General features: G+C 39.3%; 2 protein-coding genes across 8 annotated transcripts; both read left to right on the top strand.

Moving 5' to 3' along the window:
- Positions 1-1,205: 1,205 nt before the first annotated feature.
- Positions 1,206-4,342, top strand: LOC134814852 (potassium voltage-gated channel subfamily A member 1-like). The gene is made up of 4 exons (XM_063823150.1): positions 1,206-3,041; positions 3,247-3,371; positions 3,531-3,711; positions 4,178-4,342. Exons 1-4 carry the CDS (start codon positions 1,206-1,208, stop codon positions 4,340-4,342), a joined length of 2,307 nt encoding a protein of 768 aa, XP_063679220.1.
- A 1,096-nt stretch (positions 4,343-5,438) lies between these two features.
- On the top strand, positions 5,439-25,358 carry LOC134815073 (transcription factor GATA-4-like). 7 transcript variants are annotated; one of them, XM_063823539.1, is made up of 12 exons: positions 11,931-12,070; positions 12,227-12,416; positions 12,651-12,744; positions 14,916-15,072; positions 15,783-15,869; positions 16,012-16,165; positions 16,622-16,737; positions 17,286-17,437; positions 22,639-22,767; positions 22,927-23,115; positions 23,250-23,502; positions 23,640-25,358. In XM_063823539.1, the coding sequence occupies exons 1-12, from the start codon at positions 12,007-12,009 to the stop codon at positions 23,660-23,662; spliced, it is 1,608 nt and encodes a 535-aa protein (XP_063679609.1). In that variant the 5' UTR covers positions 11,931-12,006; the 3' UTR covers positions 23,663-25,358. The 7 variants fall into 7 exon arrangements, with proteins under 7 accessions (XP_063679612.1, XP_063679616.1, XP_063679611.1 ...); XM_063823542.1 differs by lacking the exons at positions 11,931-12,070; positions 12,227-12,416 and adding an exon at positions 5,439-5,601; XM_063823546.1 differs by lacking the exons at positions 11,931-12,070; positions 12,227-12,416 and adding an exon at positions 5,811-6,230.
- The last annotated feature ends 1,781 nt before the right edge of the window (positions 25,359-27,139 follow it).

Here is a 27,139-nt window from a genome sequence, read left to right as displayed (position 1 = left end):
CTCTCACGGTTTTCGTGAAAAGTTGTGTTAAAGTTGATGTCGTGGTGTCAGTAAAATGGTAACACTACCAGAAATATTATATCGTCTCGCTTTATATAAAATGTACTGGTTACGCATTATGCTGGACGACACTTGTGTTTACTGTTTTCAGACGGATTTTGATTAAAATAAACACAGAATATTTTTGAGCAAAAACTGTTTTGGTCATGTGACATACTATTAGGATACAAATTCGATTGTTTAGGGCTCGGGTTGGGGTTAGGGTTAGGGTATAAGGGTTGGTGTATAAGGGTTGGTGTTCTGATCATTGTCATGGCTAGCTTCATGGTTATGGTAAAGGTTGGAGTTTCGGTGAGACCGTTTCTTTCGGTTACAAAACAGCAAAAACCCAAGTCACGTGACAGCTCGCTGGCGAGTGAATTAGTAAAAACCACATTAACATTATGCTCTGCTCTACCAGTCTACCTAATGCACAACAATTCCGGCTTCTTTCTGCATACCGTTACTATCAACATTACTTGTGAAATGCGCTTAAGAGACAAGACCATTATAGCACGCTTTGGTTAACCGAGCATGATCACTTTTCAAAATTGTGTTCATGGCGAAGCAAAGCACAGAGAAACCTTACTTTCTCAGCAAGATGGCGATAGACATAATTGGTGTAAAGTTTATGATATTTGTTTTCTTCATTCTATTATTCGTACCATAACACTAACAGTACAAATTCTCAAAACAAATTTGGCCGGTAGCGCAGTGTTCCACATCGGTTTCCAATACCTCGCAAATTAAGCCAGCAGGAAGGTTTAATTATTATTTACTAATTTTAACGAAAACACTTCGAAGATTCTGAACTTCTATGCGACTACCACACCACTGAATATTCTGTTGACATATATTTTGTCCATTCTGTCGACTAGATGGGCCATGAGTAAATATTTGTCAGTTCTAGACAAATGTAATTGACTGGTGGTAGTGCATAAATCACTGTTGTTTCCCTAACATTCAACATCTTAGGATCGGTAATAAAGGGACCAATTTATCAGCTTCAAATGTTTATTGTTTCCTGTCGATGCGTATGAGAAGTTTGCACTTGCTTATTTACGATTCATTCTAATTCTATTATTTGCTTTTGAATCGTTATTAATGACATAATTTTCCATGAATTTCTTCAGACTTTAGTGCTCATATATAAATCGTAGCAAGCTATGGCCCAACGTGGTTCCTGGACAGATCTGTCCAGACAGGAAGTTAAAAGCCCATCGCTAGCTTGCAGAAGTCTCTCTCGAGCCAGATCCGCCAGTCAAACCGACCTGATGGACCTTAGTCCCAGTTCTCTTGAGGAAAAATACTTCGACAACCCCAGCACATTCAGACTAGCTGTAAAACCAGGGTTGGGACTGACCCTAAAAAATGGTCCGCTGTCCGGTTCTGCCCCATCAGGAAAACTCTCTGATAACCATTTTGACTCACCTGAAGATCAAAATTTTGTGACGTCCAAAAAGAGGACATTCTCCAGAGCCAAGGACTCTATGAAAAAGCCCAGTGATAATAAAGGTAAAAATGGTGTACCTTTAATATCGATAACAGATGAATCAGACTCCGGCACTGAGTCCACCCTCAATTCAGCTGTTAGCTCACCTCGAACACCTGAAACGACCGGCATTGAAAACCCTGCCTGTATTGTTAACTTTACCAGTAGTTCTGTGACGGAGAACGTGAAGTGCAATAATCCCAAGTTGGACCTTGTGATAGAAAAAAGGTTGGATCATAATGATGAAATGCTTTTGGAAATTCCTGAGGGTACAGATGAAGCCGTCAAGCCCAATGGAGACATTACGTCCGGAAATACTTCTAACATAACAAGGATAGTAAAGAAGGTGCCACTTATTACCGATGAAATGCTCCAAAAACACTCTTACCATTACTATTTAATGCACAACTTCTTCTTGTCTGAGTCCAGCTCCAGTGGGCAATCTGAAGATGAAGGTAACCAGGGGTACCCAGAAACACCCACTGTTAAAAAAGTTACTTTCAATCTAGAACCAGAGGTTATAATTCTAGAGCCCGACACACCATCCTGCTCTTGCCTCCAGCGAAATCCAGCAAAATACGCATATATCCAGGTGGCTGGAACAATGTTTCAGACACATTGGACCACACTGGACAGGCACCCAGACACTCTTCTGGGTTGTCAGGACAAGTTACAATACTACGATTACAACAGAGAGGTCTTCAACTTCCCCCACATTCGTCAAGACTGCTTTGAGTCGATACTCTTCTATTATCAGGACGGTATTTTAAGGTCTCCAAAGGGAGTGAAGGAGGAGGTATTTCTCGCTGAGCTGGACTTTTTTGGAATTCGACATGATAAGATCACGGTCGGTCCTTTTGAACATGAACTTCAAGATAATTACGATCACGCTGTCCCCGAGCAAGATTCATTCCAAGCCAGGGTATTTCTCTTTCTCTACCATAAGTCCTCAACTACAACGAAGATTTATACTTTTATAGACATCATCTTCATTTTGACGTCCGTGGTTAGCTTTCTGACTGCAACAATCCCTAAATACAAGCCTCCTCTTCATCAAAACAACAGTGGAAACTGGACTGAGGATCAGTCATTGTTCTATTCAAGATTTGGTGCAATCAAGGAATTTGTTATAATCGACGGAACTTGTATGATCTGGTTCTTTGCCATGTTCATCCTTCGTTACTACGCGGCTCCCAAGAAGCAACCATTTCTCAAATCCTTCCAATCAGGCATTGACCTCATACTCATCACCGCTTTTGTAATCTCGGTCGTTCTAGCTTACTCGCCAGTCATCGAGAACTCATTCCTTCACACTCTTGTTCGATTAACTTTCAGCCTAAGGATCTTGAAGCTTTCCCAGCATTCCCTCCTGCTGAATTCGTTGGGAATCGCACTCAAAGAGGCGTCGAAGGAGCTGATATCGGTGCTCCTCTTTGTGTTTGTTATCGTATTTATTTTTGCGTGCTTCGAGTACTTTGTGGAGATAGAGGAACCAAGCAAAGAGCCTGAGGTAATCGTTTAAATACATCAAAATTTAAAATAATTTATTGTAACTGGTCATACTCTTACTCTCAGCAAATATCCAAGAGGAAGTCTCAAACATTTTCTCGCTTATATAAATGTTGTTAATTGTGCAGCAAACGCCGAATCCTTATTTCATTCCGACTAGATAGCACGTGTTCTCGTCTCAGATCGTTCTAGAACTCTCTTTGCAGGATGATCACGTGAACTGTGATGGAATAGTCCACTCCGACTGTCAACATCACCTGGAGGATAAAGATGAGCACACAAGTCTGATGGACTATGTTTGGTGGAGTCTTATCACCATAACTACCATAGGGTAATGAGCCGTGAAACTCACAATGATAATGTAAAAATATATAGCTTTATATAGTTAGTACTGATTACTGATGTAGTTGATTATATCAGCTAAAAAACCATCCCCCCTTCCTGCGCACTATTTGAGTATCATAACAATCAATAACGATCAATATGGCAGGTATGGTAATACTCGGATCTACACAACTGCTGGCAAGGTAGTCGGTGCTTTGTGCGCGATATCAGGAGTACCTCTGTTCGCCATACCCATACCCATACTCAGTAAGCACCTGGAGAGGGTGTACCAGCGAGAGCTGAGAAGGAACAAACTTCTCAACCACAAAATGAAGCTGCTCTCACAGGTGTTTTGACAGATTTGCTGTTGATTCAAGCTTTCTAACATTTACATACTGTACAGGTGGTAACCTGTTAATGTTCATTTAAATTAGATGATGACTTTTCCAAGCTGGGGGTTCAATCTTGTGAAATAATCATTCACCGGTTATTTTCGCCATGGAGTTTCTCGTTCGATACAATAAGAATCTAAACTCGACGTGTTACGCATGAAAAATGAAAATATGTCTCGAAATTTCGTTATCAGGTGCCCTTGTCATAATATGTAACACTTAATAATTTCAAGAATTTGGCAACAGTTTCCTTTTATGTTTCACTCGTGTTCTAAGTATACCGATGACTAGTCGCGAATTTTATCTCAAATCAAGTCTGTTCTTTTAATCTCATGCGATGTACCTAGCAGTGGCCAATCTCCATCAATTTTATTAGTAACAAATATTTTGGGTATAAAAAGATTTAACTTCGACTTTTCAGAAAATGCTGACAGAAAGCACCTCCCCAAACACCGATCTGATTCCTGAGAGCGAGGATTCTTCGGACTCTGAGGAGACGATCTCCTGGCAGAAGATTGTCGGCACCAGGAGGAAGAGCATGGGACCTCAGTTTGCAATGACTCATTTCAGTAACAATACGTCTTAGGAAATGGTACCTCAGTTTCAAGTTTGCAATGACTCACTCCCAATTCTTGGAAAATGGGACCTCAGTCTCCAATGACTTGCTTCAGTACTAACACCTCTTAAACCGGAACGTGATGATTGGTCCCTAATTGACCAGGTGCCTTATCAGTCAATAATTGAAACATTGCACAGTTTGTATTTCCCAATCAGACAAGTGATAATGGTTTTTTGTAGAGTGATGATTGATCATGTGTTATAATGTGTTTAAGTTTCACACGCTGTTCAATACTTACGTACTTACAAAGCTGTGTAGAGCGGCCAACCGTGCATTTTAAGATTGAAAGAGATTTAGTTTAATGAGAATGTCAAATAGAATGAATTTCAAGAGCGATCTTTTTTCATTTTTAGAATTAATTATAATCATCACATTATCGTTTCATTTCTCGTAAACGGTTTTAGTCCTAGAAAATACACTGTCTAGTAATTAAAACAAAGATTGCAGCCTTTTCGAAGACCAGGTAGTAGCAGGATATAAAAGTTTTGGTTTTGATCTCTGACCTTCCGGCTAAATTATAAACTTCGTTTCATTTTGTAGGAACTTATCAGATTTCCCCAGCCTCTTATCTGAAATAAAAGGGTAGAGGAATGAATGGTCAGCCGATTGAACCGAATAGAAATGAACCAGACTTGTAATCGTAATGCTCTACACAACTTGGTCTTCTGAGATGATTCATGTTAGATAAGAGTTAAGTGTGCATACATTTTTTTGGAAAATCTGTCAGTTCCGTCACAAGAAGACAAGTCAGATAGGGACCAGGCATTCCCCTTCTAACTTGAACCACTGCCAAGGAACCTTCAAAATAACAGCAGCTCTGAACTTCTGACGTATAAATGACTTACCACTCCGGCAAAAACTGCGTCATCCTCAATTACCCAGGAGTAATGGAAGCTTGTGGTGGTCAGCTTATCTGGAAGACAGGGAGACGGAGTCACGCCCAAGTCAAGCAACCTCCCGCTTTCTTCCGAATTGGTGGAAAGAGAGTACCATGTCAGTTCGGGGCAGAATGTCACGTCACGGTGGGTTCAGGGTCCTGGGCTGATTGGAGAGAGGTGGGTCTAGGTCAGGGTAACTCGGTGTCATATGACAGGACCCAGAGAGAGGGAGAGAGAGAGAGGGAGAAACACACCTCGTTCTTTAGAAGCTGTTTTGCAGCAAGTCCTGGTTAACTCTGTTTATAGTCTCCTAAACTGATTGTAACTCATCATCTCCTGCATTTCAATGTGAGTATTAATATGTTAATTTATGGGAATATGCTGGTAAGTACTAAATGTGAGAATTTATCACGATATCTTGGCCCGGGAATCTGGGACCGTGTTATTTACAGGCCTGGAATTAATACTTTTATCAGTAAAATCTTATCAAGTGTTAATATGAAACCGTGTTTTAGCATTGTTAAGATCTTTCTGTTATCATCCCTTTCACATTCGTTGCTGTGCAACAGTTCACTTTTCTCCGTTTCCTATCCCCGTGATCCTCTGTGATCAAGAATCTTAACGGATTTTCACAAGCTACGCTTTCTTTTTATTGCGATACTTCGCGTGGAAGACTTGCATTGTTTTTGTTTTCAAGTGGTGGGAACTTTCTATAAATTTGAAACAGATTGGAACACAAAGATCATGGAGTGCGGACTTCATAATAGGGAAGGAAGAGCAGCGAAGTTAACTCGAGGAATCAGGAAATGAAAACAAGCGCAAATACACTATGGATACTGGCTAACTTGAATACAATATAGTAATGCTTTGGCCTTTGAACCATTATTCAATTAAATTAGATTGGTTGTTCAACTTTATGAGAAATCATCGTCATTGGGAGAAAGCAGACAATCAAACTACTATACTAAACATAAGAGGTGAGTTATGAAATCATGATCATGCGATATATAAACTATTTCACGAATCAGTACGCAATTTATCATCTGTAGCAAGATTTTATATGATCCCTACGAGACAGAACTATTATCGGAGAGGTAATATGATTTACAATTTTGTCTATTAACGTATCCTATCAATTTAAATCACCGCATCTTGGATCGCGATTTTATCTAGCTACGTATTCTAACTTTAGGACGAACTGTATCCCTTTTTAACGGAGGTTATGATTTGAACGTGTTTTCAACCTAAAATCTTATCAGTATAAATTTTATCATTTTGAGTCATATCCATTATCCATATGACATCTCCCAATTCTTCGTAGTAAGTTCATTCCTTATCTTCGCATGCTTTTTTTGCTTGTAAACTGAGATTGATTAGAATTATCAACGTCGCTTTTCATGATTAAAGAGTAATGCAGATCTAAAGTGCAGTATTCTGTAATGATCTCAACTTTACCGTTTAGCTACTTTTGATGAGGTATAATTTGAACCATTTGTAGAAGTGTACTTAAGTATTATAAGTATTGTATTGTATTGTACAATACAATATATAAGTAGTGGCAGTCATGAATCACAGAGCAAGTAATAACTTGCGGCCCCCTTCAAGTTTATCGTGATTATACATTTTTTGCATAATTTGGGAAGACGAGAAGTTTACAGAACGTCGAAATGAAATGACGTCAATTTATTTGGAATATTTACGACTAAATTCATGACTAACAGATTTACTAACACATTTAAATGAGAGCTGATTCTTAAAACCCGCACCTGATAAATCAAATAATGCCGTAATTTTGATGCACCTGAAATTATCTCATTTAAGAACTTATTTGGTCTGGTTCGCACGTGCAGTGAATAGGAAGGAGAGGTTCCTTTCCATTAAGATGAGTTAACAGCGAGATGGGTTAGGAGGGTAGGGTGTAGAGGTGTATACTGAGGGGTAGCGTGCGGGCCCAGCAGAGGGTGACAATGACGCACAAGGAACCTGTAAGAACAGCACGTGACACCGCCGAGAGAAACGGATTTGAAATCATTATCTGGGTTCTTCCCACCCGGTTAAAACAGAGAAATTGAATAAAAAGGGAGAGCTGTGAATTGGGCTGTGAATTGTGGCAGGAAAATTTCTTATTTTTCTGCAAAAAGTTAATTTCCCAAAGGCTATCACACGATCAGGTCGTTCTGACATGAATAAGTCACGTTTGAGCTGACCAAGGGACAGATAAAAGACACAGTGATTGTAGAGCAGCAGTTATGACGCAAACACGTGTTATCATGAGTTGTTATAGTGAGTACGCATACCATGCTGCATATTATAATTATGTATTAATAGTACAGATGATAAAGTCACGAAAGTTAACATTAAAGTCGTCATTAAATACAAATGTAAGTGTTATTGTGAAGAACTTTAATCTAGCAGGTTGTGTTATCAGTGTTAATCTGTTAATTTCTTAAAAACAGAAATTTAATCAAATTTGATAATCTTTGTAACTTGCATTTAGCAATTTAACTGTAAATTTGTTAAATGAGGCCATATGAAATTCTTATCAGTTTTTAGAAATGATTACTAATCATTTCCCTGTCATGGTCAATTTATATCGATAAATAAACAATGTCCTGCAACGTGAACAGCAAAACCGTTAAACTTGAATTTTAGACCCTAGGTACCGTGGGAAAACACCTCAGACTATAAAGACACATTTTAGAAACTTGTATTATCTTATTATACTTGCTGTATAAGGTACTTTCTGTTTTGAGAAGTTATCATAATTGCGGTCTCTTTTTTTTTCTTTATTAGCTCTCTGACTTCGATATTTTATACCTGACGCCTCAGATGTAAGTATTGTTCTTAGATGTATGTGCAAACTTGCATTGGTTCGCCCAAATTACATTAAGTATAAAGGGCAATAATTCAGCTTGAGCTCGTTAAGTTGATTAAATTGTGAGATTTAATGCTAATACGATTACACAAGAACATTCCCGAACCAAATAAGAGACGGTTTTAAATTTCTCTTCTCGAGGTTACGTGCTGCAAGTTTCAAATTTGAATTAATTTTACGTTAATATTTAGTTTACACTTTACAGTGTCTGGTTGTTACCGAAGCTTTTTGTTGGAATACAATTTCATTCACAAAACTTTTATATCACAACAAGCTGTATTATCAAGATTGCATTTTAATTCACCAAGCTTATCTTTTGTGCAAGCTAGAATTTTCCAGAATGGCGAAATGACGCAATGAAGACCATATTTTAGTCATATCGTAGGAAGATAAGATCAACCTGTATCCACCCTGAACATCTCCCTAATTTTTGGTACCAAGTGTGAGAGTCGATCTCCCAAAAATTAGGGAAAGGAAACCCCTCACACACGCGGCCTGATCATGAGGGTCATGTAACGTCAACCACTGATCACGTGGTTTGACCTAGCACGTGACTAGCGCGCGATGTCACGTGTCCTCCAATACCCTAATGCTATTAGCGGACCAAGAGGATGAATTCATCGGCCAGTGCAGCACTGAGGACGGCGTTGTCACGCGGGACTCTTTCTCTTTATACCATGGCCGGCCTCTCTCGGTTCCTTAACCAATACATCGTTCCTTTTCCGGGCAGTGTAGTGCCAGAGATTATCTTGTTTCAGGCGAAGTTTTTTTCGATAGAACATATTTAACTGATTATTTATCAATATCGTTGACAAAGATTTTTTGGCACTTCAAATATACAGTTTGTACATTTTACATGAGGTATGAAATGGGACGATCTCTTAAAATAAGCTCCATCTTCCATTCTGATTTCTGATCTTACGGCTCCAATGATATGTTACATTAGTTAATTGCCCCGTTTTGTAGCAAATGATTATCACGTTTTGCTTAATATTCATCTAACGACATAGCTCAAGTTCAGGTAAAAACATTGCCCCTAATTAAATGATCCCCCATTGTTGAATTTCTTTCAGATACTTGCCTAATTAGGCAATTCACTGGCTAGTGGGCTCCACAAGAACCTCAGGCCAGAAATTAAAACCGGCCCCCTGACACACTAGAATGGCTCGACCTCCTCTCGAAATCCGTCATCTTGTATTTCATAGTCTGTTAGTCGCTCATCATTCTAACTCTTTGCAGACAGTTGCACCTCTAAGTTTTTGCTGATTTGGGTTTCTCTCTCTGATGGGCAAAGTTTGTTTAGTTATACTTATAGTAACGTTCCACGTTCACGCAATTTTTGAGTCCTAAGGTTCTGAGGTTGATGTTTCAAATTAAAGATCAATAGCTTCACCACCCGTTTCTTAACACCTTCTAGTTTCACTGCCTTGATCCGAACAGTAATTTGTAATGGATGGATCCGAAGTTACATCATTGTAAAATATAGATATATATCGAGTCACCTTACTTCAGATACAAGTCGCCTCCCGACATTAGCAATGTTTTTGACGCTCCATATCTAATTAACAGTTACGACATCCTTGGAGTTGCAGCGTAGTTTGTGAATCATGAAATGGAAGGCTCTGCATTCTTGTTCTTGTATGGACTCTTTATTTACAGATCTCTAGAGTCAGAACGATTGATAGTCAATTATCACTATCCCCTCTAATTCTTAGGTCACTCCCCCGTTGTCTGATTTTTACCCGGGAAATGTTTCTTAAATTTTTTACACTTTCAATTTTCACTTTTGCCGATGTATCGAATCATATAGTTGCTGCCAAAGAAATCTGTTGCTGTCAAAAATGATAGAGGTTTCTGTGGGAGGTTCTGACGCTAAATTGATACCTCGTAAACGCTTGAAAAAATCATGAATCTATAAAGCCAAACTGTTTTGTATGTGAGTAACTTTATTTCCAATCAACAAAAGGAAAAGGAAGATAAAAACCTTTGCCATGGCAGGCAGAATTATCAATAGCCTTATAAGACAAGTTTTCGTGAAAATTAATCGCTACACCTATACCATCACAATATTAATCCTTTCTGATAATGGTGACATCAAAACATTTTGCTAACTGGCTACATTAAGTTTTTTTCTTGGCAAGTATGATCAGATTGTTTTGATGACATCAAGTTTAATCCCGCTGACGGGAGGATCTGGCAACAGACAGCAGACGGGCACCTTAAAACCTTGTATGTATTCTGTTCCAGGTCCTCGGTAAACCGGACTAAATTTAGTCAGTGCTGGTTGGTGTTAATTAGTGAGGGGCAGTGTATGTTTGCACCACCATCTCCCGGACAGTCTCCTCTCCCGGCCCGATACCTTACCAGTGTCATCCTCCGCAACCAGCCCGTACCCACCTCGTCACATTGGCAACTGTTGCCATGACGAATTATATACGGCCAGCTCTCACCCTACAAACCACGCAGCCCTGTTTAACTGTTTGAACCAATGGTTTACGAATTGGTACGGGATCTTTCTCATGCTGCATTCGCAACTTTCAGCTACTTTTAAACTCGTTGTATTTATGCTGGATATTGATCGGAATTATAATTGTTATCGTAAATAATGCGACAGCTGTTTGCCCGGACATTAAGCTACTTCAGTGCCTCTCCTCACACGTTGTCAATCGTCAACCCGTTTCAAGCTCGTTAGTTCCACTTTTATATTTGCGTTAGATACACAGTTACTTAACGTCTAACTTTAGACGGTCCCAGATTCCTGAAACTGGAACCCACATTTACTGGGCCCACTCCATGACAACTTACTCGGACGCTCACTTTTGCCTGCCCCGCTGGAAAGTCCGGCCCCGTTTAGGGGGTATATCGTTGTATTTTACATTGCTTCTGTTCGCTTATTTTTAAAACGCTTCCTCGTTACTCAGGTTTTAATTTTGTTGTGGTAATGTTTGCCTCCGTTTTGATATTATTCACGTATCGACTTTTTTGTTTTAAGTTCTAAAAATTATTGTTTCTAGCAAGAGTTTAATTGACAAAGCGTGGACCGTATCATTATGGGATCACTTGTGTAAGTACATCAATTAAATCAATTAAACCCAATTATTAAAGAGAGCCGTATTCATTATCAACATTATAATCTTAGTTCTACATCCATCATACAATACCCCATTACATATGACTAATTGGTAGCGTTAAATAGGTAGCCTTTACAATAATAATAATTATATCAATTAAGTAAAACCCTACGGTAAATTTGGAATCCTGGACTGAGAGTGAATTAAGAGGTGAAAATTGGTAGAGAAAAAACTGTGAAATACGAGTTGATAAAATGAGACGAGGATGGGCCTATAATTTGTTCAGAACGGAAAGGAAATGGAAAATTCGGTAGAATTTTCCAGTTTTTTTACACTGTCTTTGAAGGACGATGATTATACAACTAGTATTAATATTACAAACATAGGTATTCATTTGTTACGTTTGTGGTCACAGTAACGATTCATTACACACTGCACACATTGAATTTAAATCTACCATTTTCAATACGATTTTTAGTAAAGCTAAAGGCATTTACACCAGATTAACTTTAACTGTTTATCGGATAAGATCGATGAACATGTTTTAACGTTAACTTTTATTGTAAAAATCTAAAAGTAAATCTTATCACACTCAAAATATCGTTAAATTGTATTATCTCTACTTTTAAAAGATAACCAAACACGATTAGCTAACTTTATTTACTCAAAAAGTCGATAAATCTTTTTATCTCTAGATTTAAAAGACAACACAATACGATCAGCTCACTTTCTGATTTCTCGAAAGTCGTTTTAGATTTGCTTAAACGTTTAGTTAAAATTTCAGTTTTTCGGTCGTATATAAATCTTATGACGGCAAACTTGAATGTCACCCAGAGGAGTCTTATCCGCAAACTTTATAAAAAAACAAAAGGTATTATACGTTCTCATAACTCATAACTGAGTCTAATAAGAAAAATCAGAAATTTTGTTGAAAGAAACGCAAGATTGTAACACGACCATTGCTAAATATTGACCTCTAAAGTTAACGTCGTCCGTCCGGCAATAACAGTCGTACGAACAATTTTAGCGGAGGAGGAGGAGGTTGATGAGCGAATAATTCGAGATGTGTTCCTGGCACAATTTAGTCCGCCCAAGAGTTCTAGGGAGAGGAAACTCAGCAACTCTCTCTCCTTTGCTTTCTCTCTTAATAATGAAAAGGCACGTGTTCAGTCCCTACAGAACCTTAGAAATGCTGCTATCATGTGTTCTCGCAATGGGTTAGTCAGCCAAGCGCACATGGGACGGAACATTTAAGTTTGAATTTTAGTGCTACAGAAGAGTCTGGAAATTTGTAAAAATTCATGCAAACAAAATTGTTCACAATTGTACGAGAACTCGCTTTAAACTTACTGACCTACAAACTCACACTGACCTACAAACTTACAAACTTACAAACTGACAAACGAGGACTGTATCTCCTGACCATCACAACTAATCTTACCTTATTTCAGGGAGGAAAGAAGGGCAGTGAGCTTAGGATCACAAGCAAGCGCATTCGCCAGCCCCCGACCAGGAACGGACTTTATCGAACAGACCCATGACTTGGTAAGTTCAAATAGTAAGCCATTATTTTTCTTTGTTTTATGTTCTTCAATTGGAGCTATTACGTCTCCTGTTTCTGCTGCAGAATTTGTCCTTTTGTCGCCTCAAGTATCGGGTAAATTCCTGCATCCCAACGAATCAGCATGCCTTTTCAATCCTATGATGTCCACGTGTGAGGAATAATTTTCAAACTCAGTTTAAATTCTTTTAAAGCAATAATACTTATCAATCAATCATAGAAACTATGCATCATCGTTCATCGCAGAGTTTAACATACTGGAATCACTTAAAAGATCACACCGTCCGTAAGATACTGGCAGTATCTAGTGTGAACAACAATCCTCTCACTACCCATCACATACACTATTAATTAACCAATAATTAATATGGTTTCTCTCAGACTCAAATGTACTGATTAACCACACAGTCTGGGCTATCTCTGGAATTAATTCAGTATCGTGGTATTAAGGACAATGTTATCTTATGTGATCAGGTACCTACTGTCAGATCTCCATATTCTATAACAATTGTTATTTAGACCGATTTGAGATTAAATTAAATCTAAGTTAAGTTGAAATAGATTTTGTAGATTCACGGAAACCCATTTGGGCTTCAAAATACATGGAAATTTCTTCAGAGAAATGGTTGTCAATTAAACTTAAATATCTCGAGGGATCTATCGGATAGATATAGTATAACTATACCTTGTTGTAGACATAATAGATAATTCCGATAGTTATGTCATATATTACTTCTTTCGCGTTTTTATTTGACGCTTTCACCAAATGAAATTATCCATTCTGAGCTAGCCTGGCACAAACTTTGATGAATACAAGCAATAACGAACATACCGTTTAAAATTTATGGCAAAAAAACTGATAAGAAAAAGAAATGGGTAAATTACGGTTATTTTCTTAGAATTGAAATAAGCCGACAAGATAACTCTTATCGTAACGCAAAATCGACCATTTTACATTAACAGCGAGCATTAATAGGGTCAGTTTTCGTAACTTAAATAATCCTCTGTTTAGAATTAGTTCGCTTAATAATTGACCACATGAGTTTAAATATGGCCCAGCGTAGTTTTATTCGCAAACTTTACAAACAAGTTAACGGCTGCTATACATTGGTGTCTAATGAGTTTGCAGCTGCATACAATGCAGTGTGTCCGACCCAGTTGGAGGTTCGTGACATAGTTTCAGAGGGGGAGGAGACAGACAGAAAATCAAATACATCGTCTCCTGATCAGGTATATTGCTGAGCAATGCGATCATAAATGGCATTTGACGGACACACCCTGACGAAGCGATAAAAGCTAGGAATTTAACGTAATGTAAATACGATCATAGCTAGGGCCAGCAATAGCACACACACTACACCAAAATCTATATCATACTTTACACACAAAACTATTACACACGCCGTCAAATAGTACATTAACGCCTCCTCCACTATCACCATCTGCTCCACACCAGAAAGCGCGACAGCGCGGCTCCACTCTTCCACAAACCACCCACGTCCCTTACAGCGTTATTCGAGAGAGTATCATCCATTTCTACAAGTATTTTACCGAGTTTTTGTGTTATCGTCTCCTGCCACTTTAAATGTTACTACGCAGTAAAACACGACTTATATCAAACTCTTCTCCACAAAAAGCTACAGAAACCAGCCTTACTGAAGATTCCATTTCATTAAAGCCAGGAAATTCATGGCCTTCCCCAAAGCCTGAGAGTGCGGCCCCTACAAATTCGGCCACTGATATTTCGACTGGTGAAAGTTCGGCTTCTAAAAGGTTGGCCACTGAAAGTTTAAACACAGAAAGTTCCAGCGACTCGAGCCAAAACAAATCTACATGTGGCGATTCAGCGAGCGAAACGATCGCTCAGGGGGAAGCCGGGAAAATTATCGGGAAAATGACAAAGAATGATCTTGAGGGATTAGTTGTCAGATTATGCGGCGAAGTTAAACGTCTTCAAAAGGTCCTTCGTCACTAAGCTTTCAACATATTTGCTATTTTAAGCAGCCTGCTCTAATTATCTGTTACTTTACCGTTATTTCCTTTTCCCTGATTTAGAGAATTGAGCCTCTTTTTCAATCTGTTGGAAAATCAGATTATTTTTTGCGGAAAATAAGTTTCGTTTAAGATTATTATTAAATGCTACCCAATGTTTCAGAATTCACCAGCTAACTTGGAGATCCTGAAGCTAGACAACGTGGAGAGCTATTTCAGCAGCATATTTCCCGAACCAGAGGCGAAACCCCTGACCTCTTCTGAATGGAACTCTGCCTATTCTCAAGGCCGGCCCTTTATGCCTCTTCCTGCCGCTGCTGGTCAGTATTTTCAGTTTTCTTTTATTCTTTTGACCTCTAACCTGTTATCTTTAATTAGATTGTCATCGTGATCAAGTGACAATATATTTTGGAGGAAAATTAAGTCGTAGCAGAAGCAGTGATCAGTCTAACTGCACAATGATCTTTACTGGTCACCAAATCTTATTATTTATCTTGAAACACACTGCTGTGATTTTATTCTTTTTCACCACGACTGTAACCTGGGCTAAGTTAATTTAAAGATAATGCGAGCCCATGTCAAACCCCTAATTGTGACTTGTTACAATACTTAATGTTACAATTCTTCAGCAGTATTGTTCATCTAATCCAATCCATTACCAGTACCTCAAATTTAAAAAACGATTAGGGTTTAAAAGTGGTATTGTAGATAAGGAAACTTGTTAATAGCCCGATACTCAGATGACCCATATTTAGCCAACACTTTAAAGCCGTGATCAATCATCAAGCCGTGCACGGAAGGGAGACAATTACAACCCGATTTATCAGTTATAACAGGCTATATTGGTACGTTAACTGTTGCACGTGGGCGTTATCACGCTCTAATTCCCACTCCTCTGACAATGTTAAGATCACTGGAATGTCCGACTGCATCTGTTTTGACGCCCAAAATTATCTGGCGATCTAAACCGGTTAGTAAGTAAGTATACTAGTAACTCACTAGAGCTGTTATTGACAAGGTTTTACTTCAGGGAGGGTTTCTAACACGAGCATTCCGACTGTAAGAGCGTGCAGTGACCCAGCTTGGATTACCCCCTTCAGTGCCGCCCCTATGACAGGTAATGTCTACTAATTATCTACTAATTATTGGAATACTAAATCACATTTATCTTAAAAGTCTATCTACACGTGAATCTGAACGTTATTTGGTGAACTAATATTGTCTTTTTTTGCCACATTAATTAACGGTAACCATTACAGCAAGTCCGGACCCGTGGACGCTGTCCCCGAGCAGTTCTAAACAAGGATACTCACTGTCTCCACCCACCACCAACAGTCAGACCAAGGAGGACGTTACAATGGACAGATCTGTATCCAGCACCACCTTCATTGGGGAGGATGTCAAGGATAGCAGGTTAGAACAAGTTATAACACTTGGTGGGTTTTAGGGAGGGTAGTATTTTGGTATCTTGTATATGGTGGAGATCTGGGGAGATTGGGGTATGTTAGATATTCGTACATACTGAGTACCAAAACTGAGACGTTAGGTTATTCCTAATTGGTGCTCATCGAGTGCGAGGCAATTATACCCGGACAACGACTCATCATCACCCAGCTGTCCGGCACAAGCTTATCTAACATTATTTTATATATTTGGTACATCAGAACCCATGCACTGCAATGATGTGTAAGTGTCGAGTAGGTGTAAGGTCCAACACTACCACGTTCAGATCTTGGCACTCTGCCAAGTGTGCAGTTCCGCGTTAATGATGGATAACTCGGGTGGTTTGGCGATGAAAGGGCCTCTTACACGAGGTCAGATATTCAATAATATGTGTCGAGGGAGCTTACTGACCTGTGCTGTCCTCAGGTACGAAGTGATCACGACTCCCTACTACCCCTACAGTGTTACCTCGACCTCAGTAGCCGCCTCGTACCCTCCCTTCTCTCCCTACACCTGCCCCTCAAAGTCCAGCTTCTACCAAGGTGAGCCATCTCGTCTTGTTATGTTTTTAACTGGAAACAGGCCGGATTGTGACTGCTCATTTGTTTTAAACACTTTTAAATGTTAATTGTGCACGCGCGTGTGATGGAGAATTCGTGAGCTCTCATCGCTGGTTATATGACATGACATAAGCGTCAACCTCAGTGGATTGTTTAGCAGAGTACTACTTCCCATCAGCTCTTCTGTTTAAACTCCAACTTTCAAACTTCTTAGTTTCCCTGGGCTTTATGGTTTCATTATGTCGAAATGTTGGTCGAATAATCCGTGAAACGGGGATTATTAGCCCAGCACTGAGACGTGTGACCTGTCTTGTACAAAGTTACAAACCACACGCCTTTCTAAATATGTCTACACTGCGCTTAACTATGCTTTAGAATTAGATGCAACCATCCGGAACTATACTGGTACCAAGTGAGCAAGGGATATATTTATCATGCCTGATCCATTTGACCCTTCTCGCGCACGGAGGGAAACAATTGTTTTGATTTAACAATTTGGTGATGCTGTACTCATAACGCCTCTTCCTCAGACCGCTCGAAAGAGTGTTATCAGTGCAGCGCCAGTGCGTACACCACCACCCTTTACAAAACCAGCGGAGGGAGGAGCCTGTGTGAGAACTGTTCCCAGTATGCTGTCCAGAGTCCGGCTACTAGAACCAGCAAGAATACCAAGAGGAGAATGGTGAGTCAAAATTAAACTTAGGACCTGTACTGTAATACGTCTTCTTACCTTGTACCAAACTGATATCTGTCCTGTAAGATATTATTGGTTTTTAGGGACTAGGGAGTCCTTTGGTGGTCAAGTTTGGGAGTAGCCTGTCTCAGATCATGATGGTTATTTTCAAGGGCTTTTTGGGATGCACTAGAAGATAATGACTCTAAGCTTTCATTCTCGTTAAAATCTTGTTTGAACTGTTTCAGTGTTTCAACAGTTAATCTCACAGAATTCATGCTTTACGTAAATGTACGCTAGAATATAGATTTTTTTTTCGGTGAAAGGTAATAGGAAACTGCTACAATTTCGGAATCATTTTTCAGCAATTTTATTATGCTGGGAAATTCATTTTTCTCAGCGCCATTCATGTCATTAGTCCAAATATTTCGAATAATAAATGTCATTGTTTAAATGGAAACATTCCTGCTTCCCTATTAAACTTTCCCTAATCATGTTACCCTAAGAGATAAGAAAATGGCCAATGAGAAACTCTGAAAATGGACAATGACCATCTGCTTCACAACAGATGAACTTTTGAATTAAGTGCGGGCAGCGAATCCCAGGGTTTCATTCAACTGGACTGCTCGGGTTTTTTGTTGGGATAATCGAATTTGCATGTTATTTTAGTATTAAAATCTGGTAATTTGATCATATGTAAGCGTGATCAAGTGTAGGGGACTATGAGTCACGCTAATGCCTGGAGCGCTCTCATTGGTCACAATTCTAATTTTATTTTGAAGGAGAAAAATCAAAAAACAGCTGCGCTCTAAATTTCATCAGTTTTTGGTCCAACAAGGAAGTTGAGGTCTAAAAATACTTGACTTTGTGGGAAAATTACGAGAAACGTCATACTGACTATGATATTCTAACCTTTTAAGTCAAAAATAGAAACTTAAACATTGCCAAATGCTTGCGGAGTATTTCCTTATCAAAATGCCAATATTCTTGGCAAAATCTTAATGGACGGCGATTGATTAAATCTGATGCCAAATTTTCACAACTTCCTTTCCTTAAATGAGTATGGGAAATCTCTTCTGTCGCCAGCTAACAAACTTTGATAAAGAAACCATTATCAATTACGAATGGGACACCTTATCTATTTAAAGTAGCTACAATTATTTCACCTCACCACAGACCTAATTCAGTATTCTAGCATGGTTCCTATCTCATCACGTGTTGAGGATTATCTATTGACTGTGAATCCTCTCGGTCGTGAAATTTCCAATCTTCAAATTTAAATACGCCATAATCTCCTTTTACTTGCACAAAAAACCAAATTTTTCCATTTAAGTGGTCTTTGACCCGTAATCTAATTCTACTTAAATTTATATTTTAATTCAACAATATACGGTTTATTTTTGCTATCTTTTCAAAGATTACGAATAATGCTAATTTGAATAGGTTCACTGTCTAACTTTTGGTATTTGCTTTTGAAGATCACGTGAATTAATATTATCTTTCTGGTCATTAAGTAAGTAAGCTGTGTGAGATTAAAAACGAAAAAGCATTAAATGCAAAAAATAAGTCTTATCCCTAACAATCACTAAACCACCCTGTCAAGTGCCAATTTAGAGGTATGCAACCACAGTACAGTTCATGCTTCTGTTTACAACATACGACATAGGAATGGAGATAAAATCAGAAGACATTATCTTGTTCCGGTAATTATAGAAGCTCCTGTTATGGCTCAAGTTTAAACTTATTCTCGCACGCGCTCTATTTTATCTCCGGATACCGCATAATTTTCGAATGCTGATAAACAATGGATGGAAGAGTGAAATTGATTATCAACTCGTTTATTAAATTTTAAGTGTCAGATAAAAAGCTTGTTGCTTGTCCTCGACAAGCATTCCATTTGACATATTGTTAGCTTGTGCCCGTTGTTTTATCTTGCAAATATGTGCGATGTCCTTTGTCCTCCACCACTGATAATCACATCGTATAACATAGTGAAAGACAAAGGTCAATAGCTGGGAGCTGTGTTAAGGTTTCCACAAACACTATCGGCACTCAGTTGCGAGCACTACCTCTCCGCACAGTGTGAGTTACCTCCCCACACTCGGCGGCACTTTGTCGGGTCCGTCCTCCCCCCTCCTCTCTGACAGACGTATACCAACTTTTTGGCACATGGAAAATTCCCCTCCATGATTGGAAACCGGACAAGTTACGCGGCTAAGATCGGCAGTGATCTATCAACACCCGTCACAGCGCTTAATGGTGGAGGAGAGGCTGGCCAATGGGGAGGCAGTGTTCAGGTCACGTGATCCTTCTCACAGGCCACGTGACGTTGAAGCGCCAATTGGCGGGCAGGGTGAGTTTGTTGGCGTGTTCTGAGCTCTAACTATGATAGACTCTGGCTGTAAACTGCATCGATCATTGTCAGCATTGCAAACTCCCCCACCAAATTGTCACATTTCAACAATATTAATATTTTGTGTGAGTGATGGCGGTGGAGAGTTGTAGGTGCTAATTTGGGGCCCCTGTCACGGGCACCCTGATGGCATACAACTACATAACGAGATAAACTGATTTACCAGCTCGAATCCATTTCCTCCTCCACAAACACAGGACCTTATTGTAGCACCTTTAAAGGAGAGGGACAATTAAGAGGCATTGTTCCAGCCTGTCTCATTATCATTACATAATGGGTTGAACTTAATGACCTATCGGAGTGAGCTATGTTGTGGTTCGTCAAATTCAATATTTGATATTGAAAGTGGATAATTTTGTAATATTACCTGTTATTCCTCCGCCGTCATTTGACAGCCTCAGATTTATTTAACCTGATTTGTCATCGCTTGGTGAAGTAAGTAACGGTGACTTCAAAACCGGTCATGAAAAATAAATGGATTCTGAAGTCACGTCCCTCTTTCTAGAAATTGACGTCAAAACTTGCCTCGATGGGCTAAAAGCAGACATTGCGCCACTAGTCAGGTGTGATTGTCATGATGAGGCTGAAGTGCCATCTGAAGTCATGTTGTACCAAAAGTTGCTCATTCAGGGGTAAAGTAAAATAGGGTAAATTACTTTAACTTCACGGGAGATGAAGATATGCAGATTCACGAGAGTGTTCAACCTGTTCCATTTCGGCCACCTTACGTTTTGAAACAGCGTCGTATCTTTTGAGTCTAGCCAGATGGATTGATCTTGATTTCCTCGTGCTAAGATCAGATCTTATCTGAGAGTAAACTTGTTAAGCAGTTGGTAAGCTGGTTTTCCATCCTCAACCCTCCCCCAACTAGTTAACAGAGGCTCATTTAGAGGATATTACTTATTAGTTAATCGTCACCAGATTATTAGTTAATCGTCACCAGATCAATCGTTATTGTCCGATTTGTTTGTCGGTCGTTCTTAAAGGAACGTAGACGGATCATCTTGTCACATCACCAGCTCATGGCTAAAAGTACTTACTTAGTCCCTATCAGTACTGACCTACTGGGTAAGTACTGATAGGGACTAAGTAATACCAAGTCCCTATCAGTACTTACCCTGTCCCTATCAGTACTTACCCTGTCCCTATCAGTACTTACCCTGTCCCTATCAGTTCTTAACAGAAGTATCATCTGTTGACTGTTGTGAGACATTGACAGTGCCAGGGGGCAGTCTCCTCCCATTATTCATGGCCACGTGTGAACACACCATGTGCATGAGGAGAGGCAGTACCGTGCTCCTACTTCATTACCAGCCCCGACCCCTAACTCGGTTACCTTCCTTGCACATGTTTCACCAAAAACTGCTCCACTCCGGCCTCCCTGGCCAGCCAATCAGAGACAAGTACACGGTCACGTGACTTCCCGGGAACCAGTAGTAGTGCAGGTCTATTAGATCATCCCACTGATAAGGAACTCTGTCAAACAAAAAGTGAATTAGGGTTTTAAATTACGGTTTTTCACACACACACACCGCGTATAGAGGGAGAGGGCTTATCACGGCGTGGCACAGCAGGGCAAGTCAGATCCTCGGGATCGAGCGCGGCCTGTAATTAGGCACACGTGCCGCGGGGGATAGCACCTTTCAAAAACAGTTGCGACGAATTATGACACTTGTGATTGGGAAGGGTGATAAGTCGGTATCTGCAGGATTAGAACAATGATCTACTGATTTTCAGTATCAGTAGGTTGAACAATGGAGTTAGTTTCTGATTCCGGGAAATTGTGAAAAGATATATATTTTGGGGGATGTTGTTGAAGTTTCGCTTCACGCGATATGTTGATTTTAGTGAGGTTATAGCTAAAAATAAGGACTAGATCGTAGCACCTGTGTCTGGGGTTGAGAAAGACACATGACAACACCCCACACCGTGGTACACAGCACGAGCGTGGGGACAGGACCCGGAACTGCAGGAGCGGGGAATGTTGTCTTCTTTACCCGGCATGTTCACATGTCTACTATTATAGTGTTCTCTTGGGATCAGCCATTCAGCCAACCAATATATTTATACATGTTCATTTTTTTAAGTGCTGCACATAATAATTTTACAAGACGGGGCGGTGATCCCAAGACTACATGAACTTGCCGTCTTATCTTACCTGGATTAGTACTGGCTTCCGAGATTCAAATTATCCTCTGAAAGGTCTTCCTCCCCGCAAATTATCTTGCCCTGATTATAATACTTTTTGCAAACATAATTTACTCTCTTCATGAGTTATGAGGCCGGTAATTATTCGATGAATCATTAACCATAACTTCATTTTAAACAAAAATCGGTCACACCCAGCCCTGGTCCTCCCTTATCAGCTGCAATCGCCGTTCATTCGGTTACCACTTCAATTAAACGATTACCTCGTTAAATGGAGGGGATGAATCTCAGATTGAAGGGAACTGATGAGTTGACTAATCCGGGCACCCCGCCCCTGTGGCTCAATGAGTTACTGCGGGGGCTCATCGTTTGTCACATACTTGTGGGAGGAGTGAATTGTACTTAGCACGAACAAGCTCTAATTGGTGGTTGTTTTTGTGGCAGGAGGCAAATCCTTTGGTTAGAGTTATAGGGTACCATGACAACTAGGGTACCATGACAACTAGACCGGTATCGTACCGTGCCAGAAGTAGACCTCTTACCCGTCTAGACCACATTTAAATCATGTTTAAAATCGATCAGGTTCAAAACTTTGTGATAGCTTTGATAGAGGAGTTTTCAAGATTATTGACCATGTGATTTATTTCAGGCGGGCAGCAACAAGCGACAAGGCACGTCATGTAACAATTGTGGAACTCAGAAAACAACACTCTGGAGGAGGGACGCTACCGGACAAGCTGTCTGCAACGCCTGCGGATTGTACTACAAACTTCATCAGGTACTGAATAGGACTCTTTATTACATCTTTGGCCTGGTAGTGGTAGTGGTGAATCGAAACTTCGAAAAACTTAAAATTTAAAAATCAGTAATTCCAACTTGGCACTTTCACCTACGTTTTGAATCCACAACATTTTCCTAAAAATCCTTTTATCTTCAGCAAAACCGACCACCCAACATGAAGAAAGACACCATCCAGAGCCGGAACAGGAAACCTGGCAGGAAGAACACAAAGAAGAAGGTTGAGTTGGATCAGATGACGGGAGCTGGAGTACCAGGGGCTCGGTATCCAGATCACATGATCTCACTTCAGCAACAGCTGCCTAGTCACATGTTGCATCCTGGCCAGGTTAGTTCAGGAACTGAGATTACCTTATTTGGAACTTTTTAACATCCACGCCGGGACTTATGTGAAACTTCAACTTCCCACTTCTGAAATAATTTAATTTATAATAGCACAGAACTAACACAATTTCTCACCAGATATTGCCGGGCAAGCATGAAGACATGATGACCTCACTGTACTCGCCGACCCTGATCAAGCAGGAGCAGCAGTACGCGTACAGCATGAGTGCTCACCACATGATGCCTCCTCCCCCCGCTCTGTCTCCTCTGACACTCGAGAGCTCGCACTCCTTATCCCAGCACTCGATATCTCCGCACTCCATCACTCCTAACACCACCCTCAATACGCTCTCACCCGACACTCCTTCCAAGGATCCTGTTGAGCAGCTCGGTTAGTTGAAACATATCTTTTTATCTCCTCTAATTTTACCAATTTGAATTCTGTTATCAATAAAATTGAGACTTTTTAGAAAAAATAATTTTACTAATAATTAAATTTATAAGTGTTGACAAATCTACTTATTTCAGGGTTTCTGAATCAAAGCAGATGATAAATAAGTCCATCACAGGATATATTCGTCATCACGGCCATTAACGAACCTAATCGAGAGGAGTTCCCAGTTATTGTCGCTCGAAAAGAAACATATTTGTTGGCATATAAACGTTTTGAGAGGTCACCTAAATTAGTTCGCACATTATTTATACATTACGGAATGTTCACATCCGGAAACCTCACATCCATTTAGTCAGGCCAAGGTTTGAAGTATAGGATTTGCAGATTTGGACTGATACGTTGGTCAGGTGAAACACTTCCGTTCTCGTGTTTAGCCTACCCATCAGTAGCGACCATCATTCCTCGTTATCGGATGAATGATCGTGGTAGTTGGTATTTATGTTGTTTTGCGACACAGCAGAATGGCTCAGAGCATGTTTAACTTAAACAGTAGTGGTGCACAATATTTTGGTTCAGATTTATTTGTTTTTTTTCAAAGATACGCCAGCATATGGTCCAGTAATACTGGAGTGATTTGGACTATCAATCTTCTATCATCATTCTTATAACAATAGTTTGACAATCAGCTGTGGAGATAAAAAAGCAAATCAGAGTTAATATTCGTTTCAGCGGTTTTAAATTTCAATCGAGTTTTTACCGTTCAAAAATGTTATTGACTCTGGGGCGTTTTAAAAGTTTGATTTCGTGTGGTGTCCGTTTTGTTATCATTTGAATTTACGATGTCTTGAGAAAGGTTCTATTATGATTATAGTTACCCTATGAGAGACCTGACCAATCACCAAGTTACTAATTAAAACATTTATTACTATTTAACTTGATAAGGCTAACTTATTTAATTTTCATTAACTTATGTATGACTGAATTTATTCAGCAAATTTTGCCCACTGGACACGGTTTAATGTTCGAATGACGAGTTTTGTTCTGCTGCTGCTTGCAAAGTAGCTCATATTTGAGAAAAATTTGTGTTACTGTCGAACACAATTTAATGTTATCATTTTAAGGGTCATCTCAATTTCTGCTCCACATTTTCTTCAAGTTTAGGCTTATCACCTTTCTGTAGATGTTCCATATTTAATTCTTAGCTTCCTATTGAATCTTATACGTTTGCAATAGCCAGGATATGACGAAAGCTTTTGTTTTCATAAAAAGTTTGGGAGATTTTCTATTGTTAATATTATTGAAGCCATTGTATACCCTTTGTAAAACCATGGTGTGAGTGTTTTTGATCGTAAAAAATGTTTTGTTAAATTGTTTGAAAATAAGATTCTTCATGTTTTTAAATCGAAGACAAGTTTTCGATTTTCGTGTAATTTGAGATGCCCATTGTGTCTGATATTCATTGGACCCTTTTCCATTTTAAATATATTTTGGGATCCAAAACTGTTCGCAAATTCGTTCAAACAAGGGCACTGAAATAGATGATTAGATCGGTTTAAAATTCAATAACCGAAAATAATGGATATTGGACATCTTGATTTACATGGAAAGCTAAGGTTGCTCTTGATTGAGTGTGTTATCAACGTTTTGGAGTGAAATTATTTTATAAACAATGTTCATAACTTATAAAAGCACTGTTCATAAACTGTGAATGTTTGGTTATGATATTTACTATTTTGATTGATCCATGTATTGGGCGTAATGATACGCCACTGTGTGTTCTCAAGTGTTAAAGATGTTTTATAAATTGGTGTTCATATGAGTTTATAATAATACGAAGTATCGTAAAAGCAAAATACTGGTTTTTTAATTATTAATGATTGCACTTGAAATAAAATAAGTTAATGCACCGAGGTGAAATATTTACGAGTATGTCACTACACCTCTCATCTACACCAAATAACTCCTTACCTAGCAGATGATCCACTAGAATTTCAATTGAAGGTTTCATAAAATTGGATTGATGAACTCGCAGTCAGTGTTCAGTACAATTGTAGCGTCCAATGTCGCTCCTACTAGTACTAAATCGCTCGCCTAAATTTTAAGAAAATTCTTGTGAAAAGGCCCTTTGGGTATGAAATTGAACCAATTCGGTGTATTTTGGACGCTGATTCCGAATCACCCCCCATGACGTAGGGTAAAAATGCTTCCCTGGAGAGTTATGGGCAAAAAACCGTTTTGGTCACTTGACAGGCTAGTAAAACGTAAATTCGATCGTTTAGGGCTCGGGTTAAGGTTAGGGTCGTGGTATTGGTAAGGGTTATGGATAGCTTCGGGGTTATGGTTAGGGTTAGGGTTTATGTAATTGTAAAACCGTTTTGTACGGCTGCAAAACCATAAAAACCAAAGTCACGTGAAATTTTTGGGCGAGCGAATTAGTAAGGCCGTCCAATGTACGCTGTAATGGAGACTTGTCAGTCTAATTCTATTGGACATAATACTAATAGTAATAGTGTCGCTAATGCATTACCGAATGATTTCTTAAACTTAGGGTCCCAGTACTGAAAGTGAATCGTTGTTAATGTTAAAAATCTCATCCTAACATTTTTTGGCTGAAACCTTATTCCAGCGTGAGGTTAAAATTAAATAATAAATAAGGTTACATAACAAGTATGTTCGACGATCGCACATTCGACTTCCAACGACGAGGAATATCATTACAATTACATCATGGTACCACTACCAAGTTAGTAATATTAAAGAGTAGCTCTTTGAATTTTATTTGTACGAATTAACTTAGTAAATATAGAGAACCGTTAAGGAACATTTGTCAAGTTACCTCATGGGGGCCGCCCAGTAATTAAATTGTCAAGGTGCAATATCAAATACCAAGCTATATTGTATATTTTACTACCAGTACCACGCAGTTTACTCAACTCGTGAGCTGCATTTTAATATTTGCCATGACACGACTTGCCATGAAGATCAAAGGATCCTCAGCTGAAACACTTTACAACTTACTAAAAACTTGACATTGTAAACACGTTCTCCAGAGTCTGGACGAAATGGACAAAATCTGTTCAGGTCACGAATATATTGCCGTTACGTCAGCCTTGTTGCACAATCAAAGATTGGCCGGGAAAAGAATTCTACAGTAGTCGAGCAGGTGAGGTCGGGTGCAACGCAAAAGTGGTTACGTAGGATCATTGTCAAGGTTTGGTTGGGCTTATGCTTGGGGTTGGGTTTTGGATACGGGTAGGCCGTAGGGTCAAGAGTTTCGCTACCACCATTTCGTGCGATTAGACTACTTTAAATCCTTTAAGTTACTGGACAATTTTTCTATGAATTATTTGACTAAGAGGCCAGGCCTAGCTGGTTAGTGAGTTGTATTTATGATGTTATTTGTCTAAACTAAAAGCAACGCAGCGCTTTAAATACTATAACTGGTAGATTTTAAGACTAAATCATTCGTTACTTAAAGTTTTAGATTTTATTTTTAAAGTGACGTCATAAAAATTGAGTATATAGGAAGGTTACGATCTGTGGTTGAATTAGTTCCGGTCAGCCTTGAATAGCAAAGCACGTTAGTTTTTCTATAAAGGTTGCTTGGTCAGTGTACCTTTTCCTCCTACTAGGA

Source organism: Bolinopsis microptera, chromosome 5 (genome assembly GCF_026151205.1).
Source record: "Bolinopsis microptera isolate Bmic1 chromosome 5, MBARI_Bmic_1.0, whole genome shotgun sequence".
Lineage (NCBI taxonomy): Eukaryota > Metazoa > Ctenophora > Tentaculata > Lobata > Bolinopsidae > Bolinopsis > Bolinopsis microptera.
The sequence above is the reverse complement of the archived record's forward strand: the minus strand, read 5'-3'. Positions and strand labels throughout refer to the sequence as shown.

What these genes read in the sequence shown, in the direction of transcription:
- LOC134815073 (XM_063823543.1), top strand. Translation starts at nt 14,346, where the DNA reads ATGTTACTACGCAGTAAAACACGACTTATATCAAACTCTTCTCCACAA. An exon ending in CAGTGCCGCCCCTATGACAG is followed by an intron (nt 15,870 to 16,011) that starts GTAATGTCTACT and finishes TAACCATTACAG; the next exon opens with CAAGTCCGGACCCGTGGACG. An exon ending in TGTACTACAAACTTCATCAG is followed by an intron (nt 22,768 to 22,926) that starts GTACTGAATAGG and finishes TTTTATCTTCAG; the next exon opens with CAAAACCGACCACCCAACAT.
- LOC134814852 (XM_063823150.1), top strand. Translation starts at nt 1,206, where the DNA reads ATGGCCCAACGTGGTTCCTGGACAGATCTGTCCAGACAGGAAGTTAAA. An exon ending in AACCAAGCAAAGAGCCTGAG is followed by an intron (nt 3,042 to 3,246) that starts GTAATCGTTTAA and finishes CTCTCTTTGCAG; the next exon opens with GATGATCACGTGAACTGTGA. An exon ending in AAATGAAGCTGCTCTCACAG is followed by an intron (nt 3,712 to 4,177) that starts GTGTTTTGACAG and finishes TCGACTTTTCAG; the next exon opens with AAAATGCTGACAGAAAGCAC.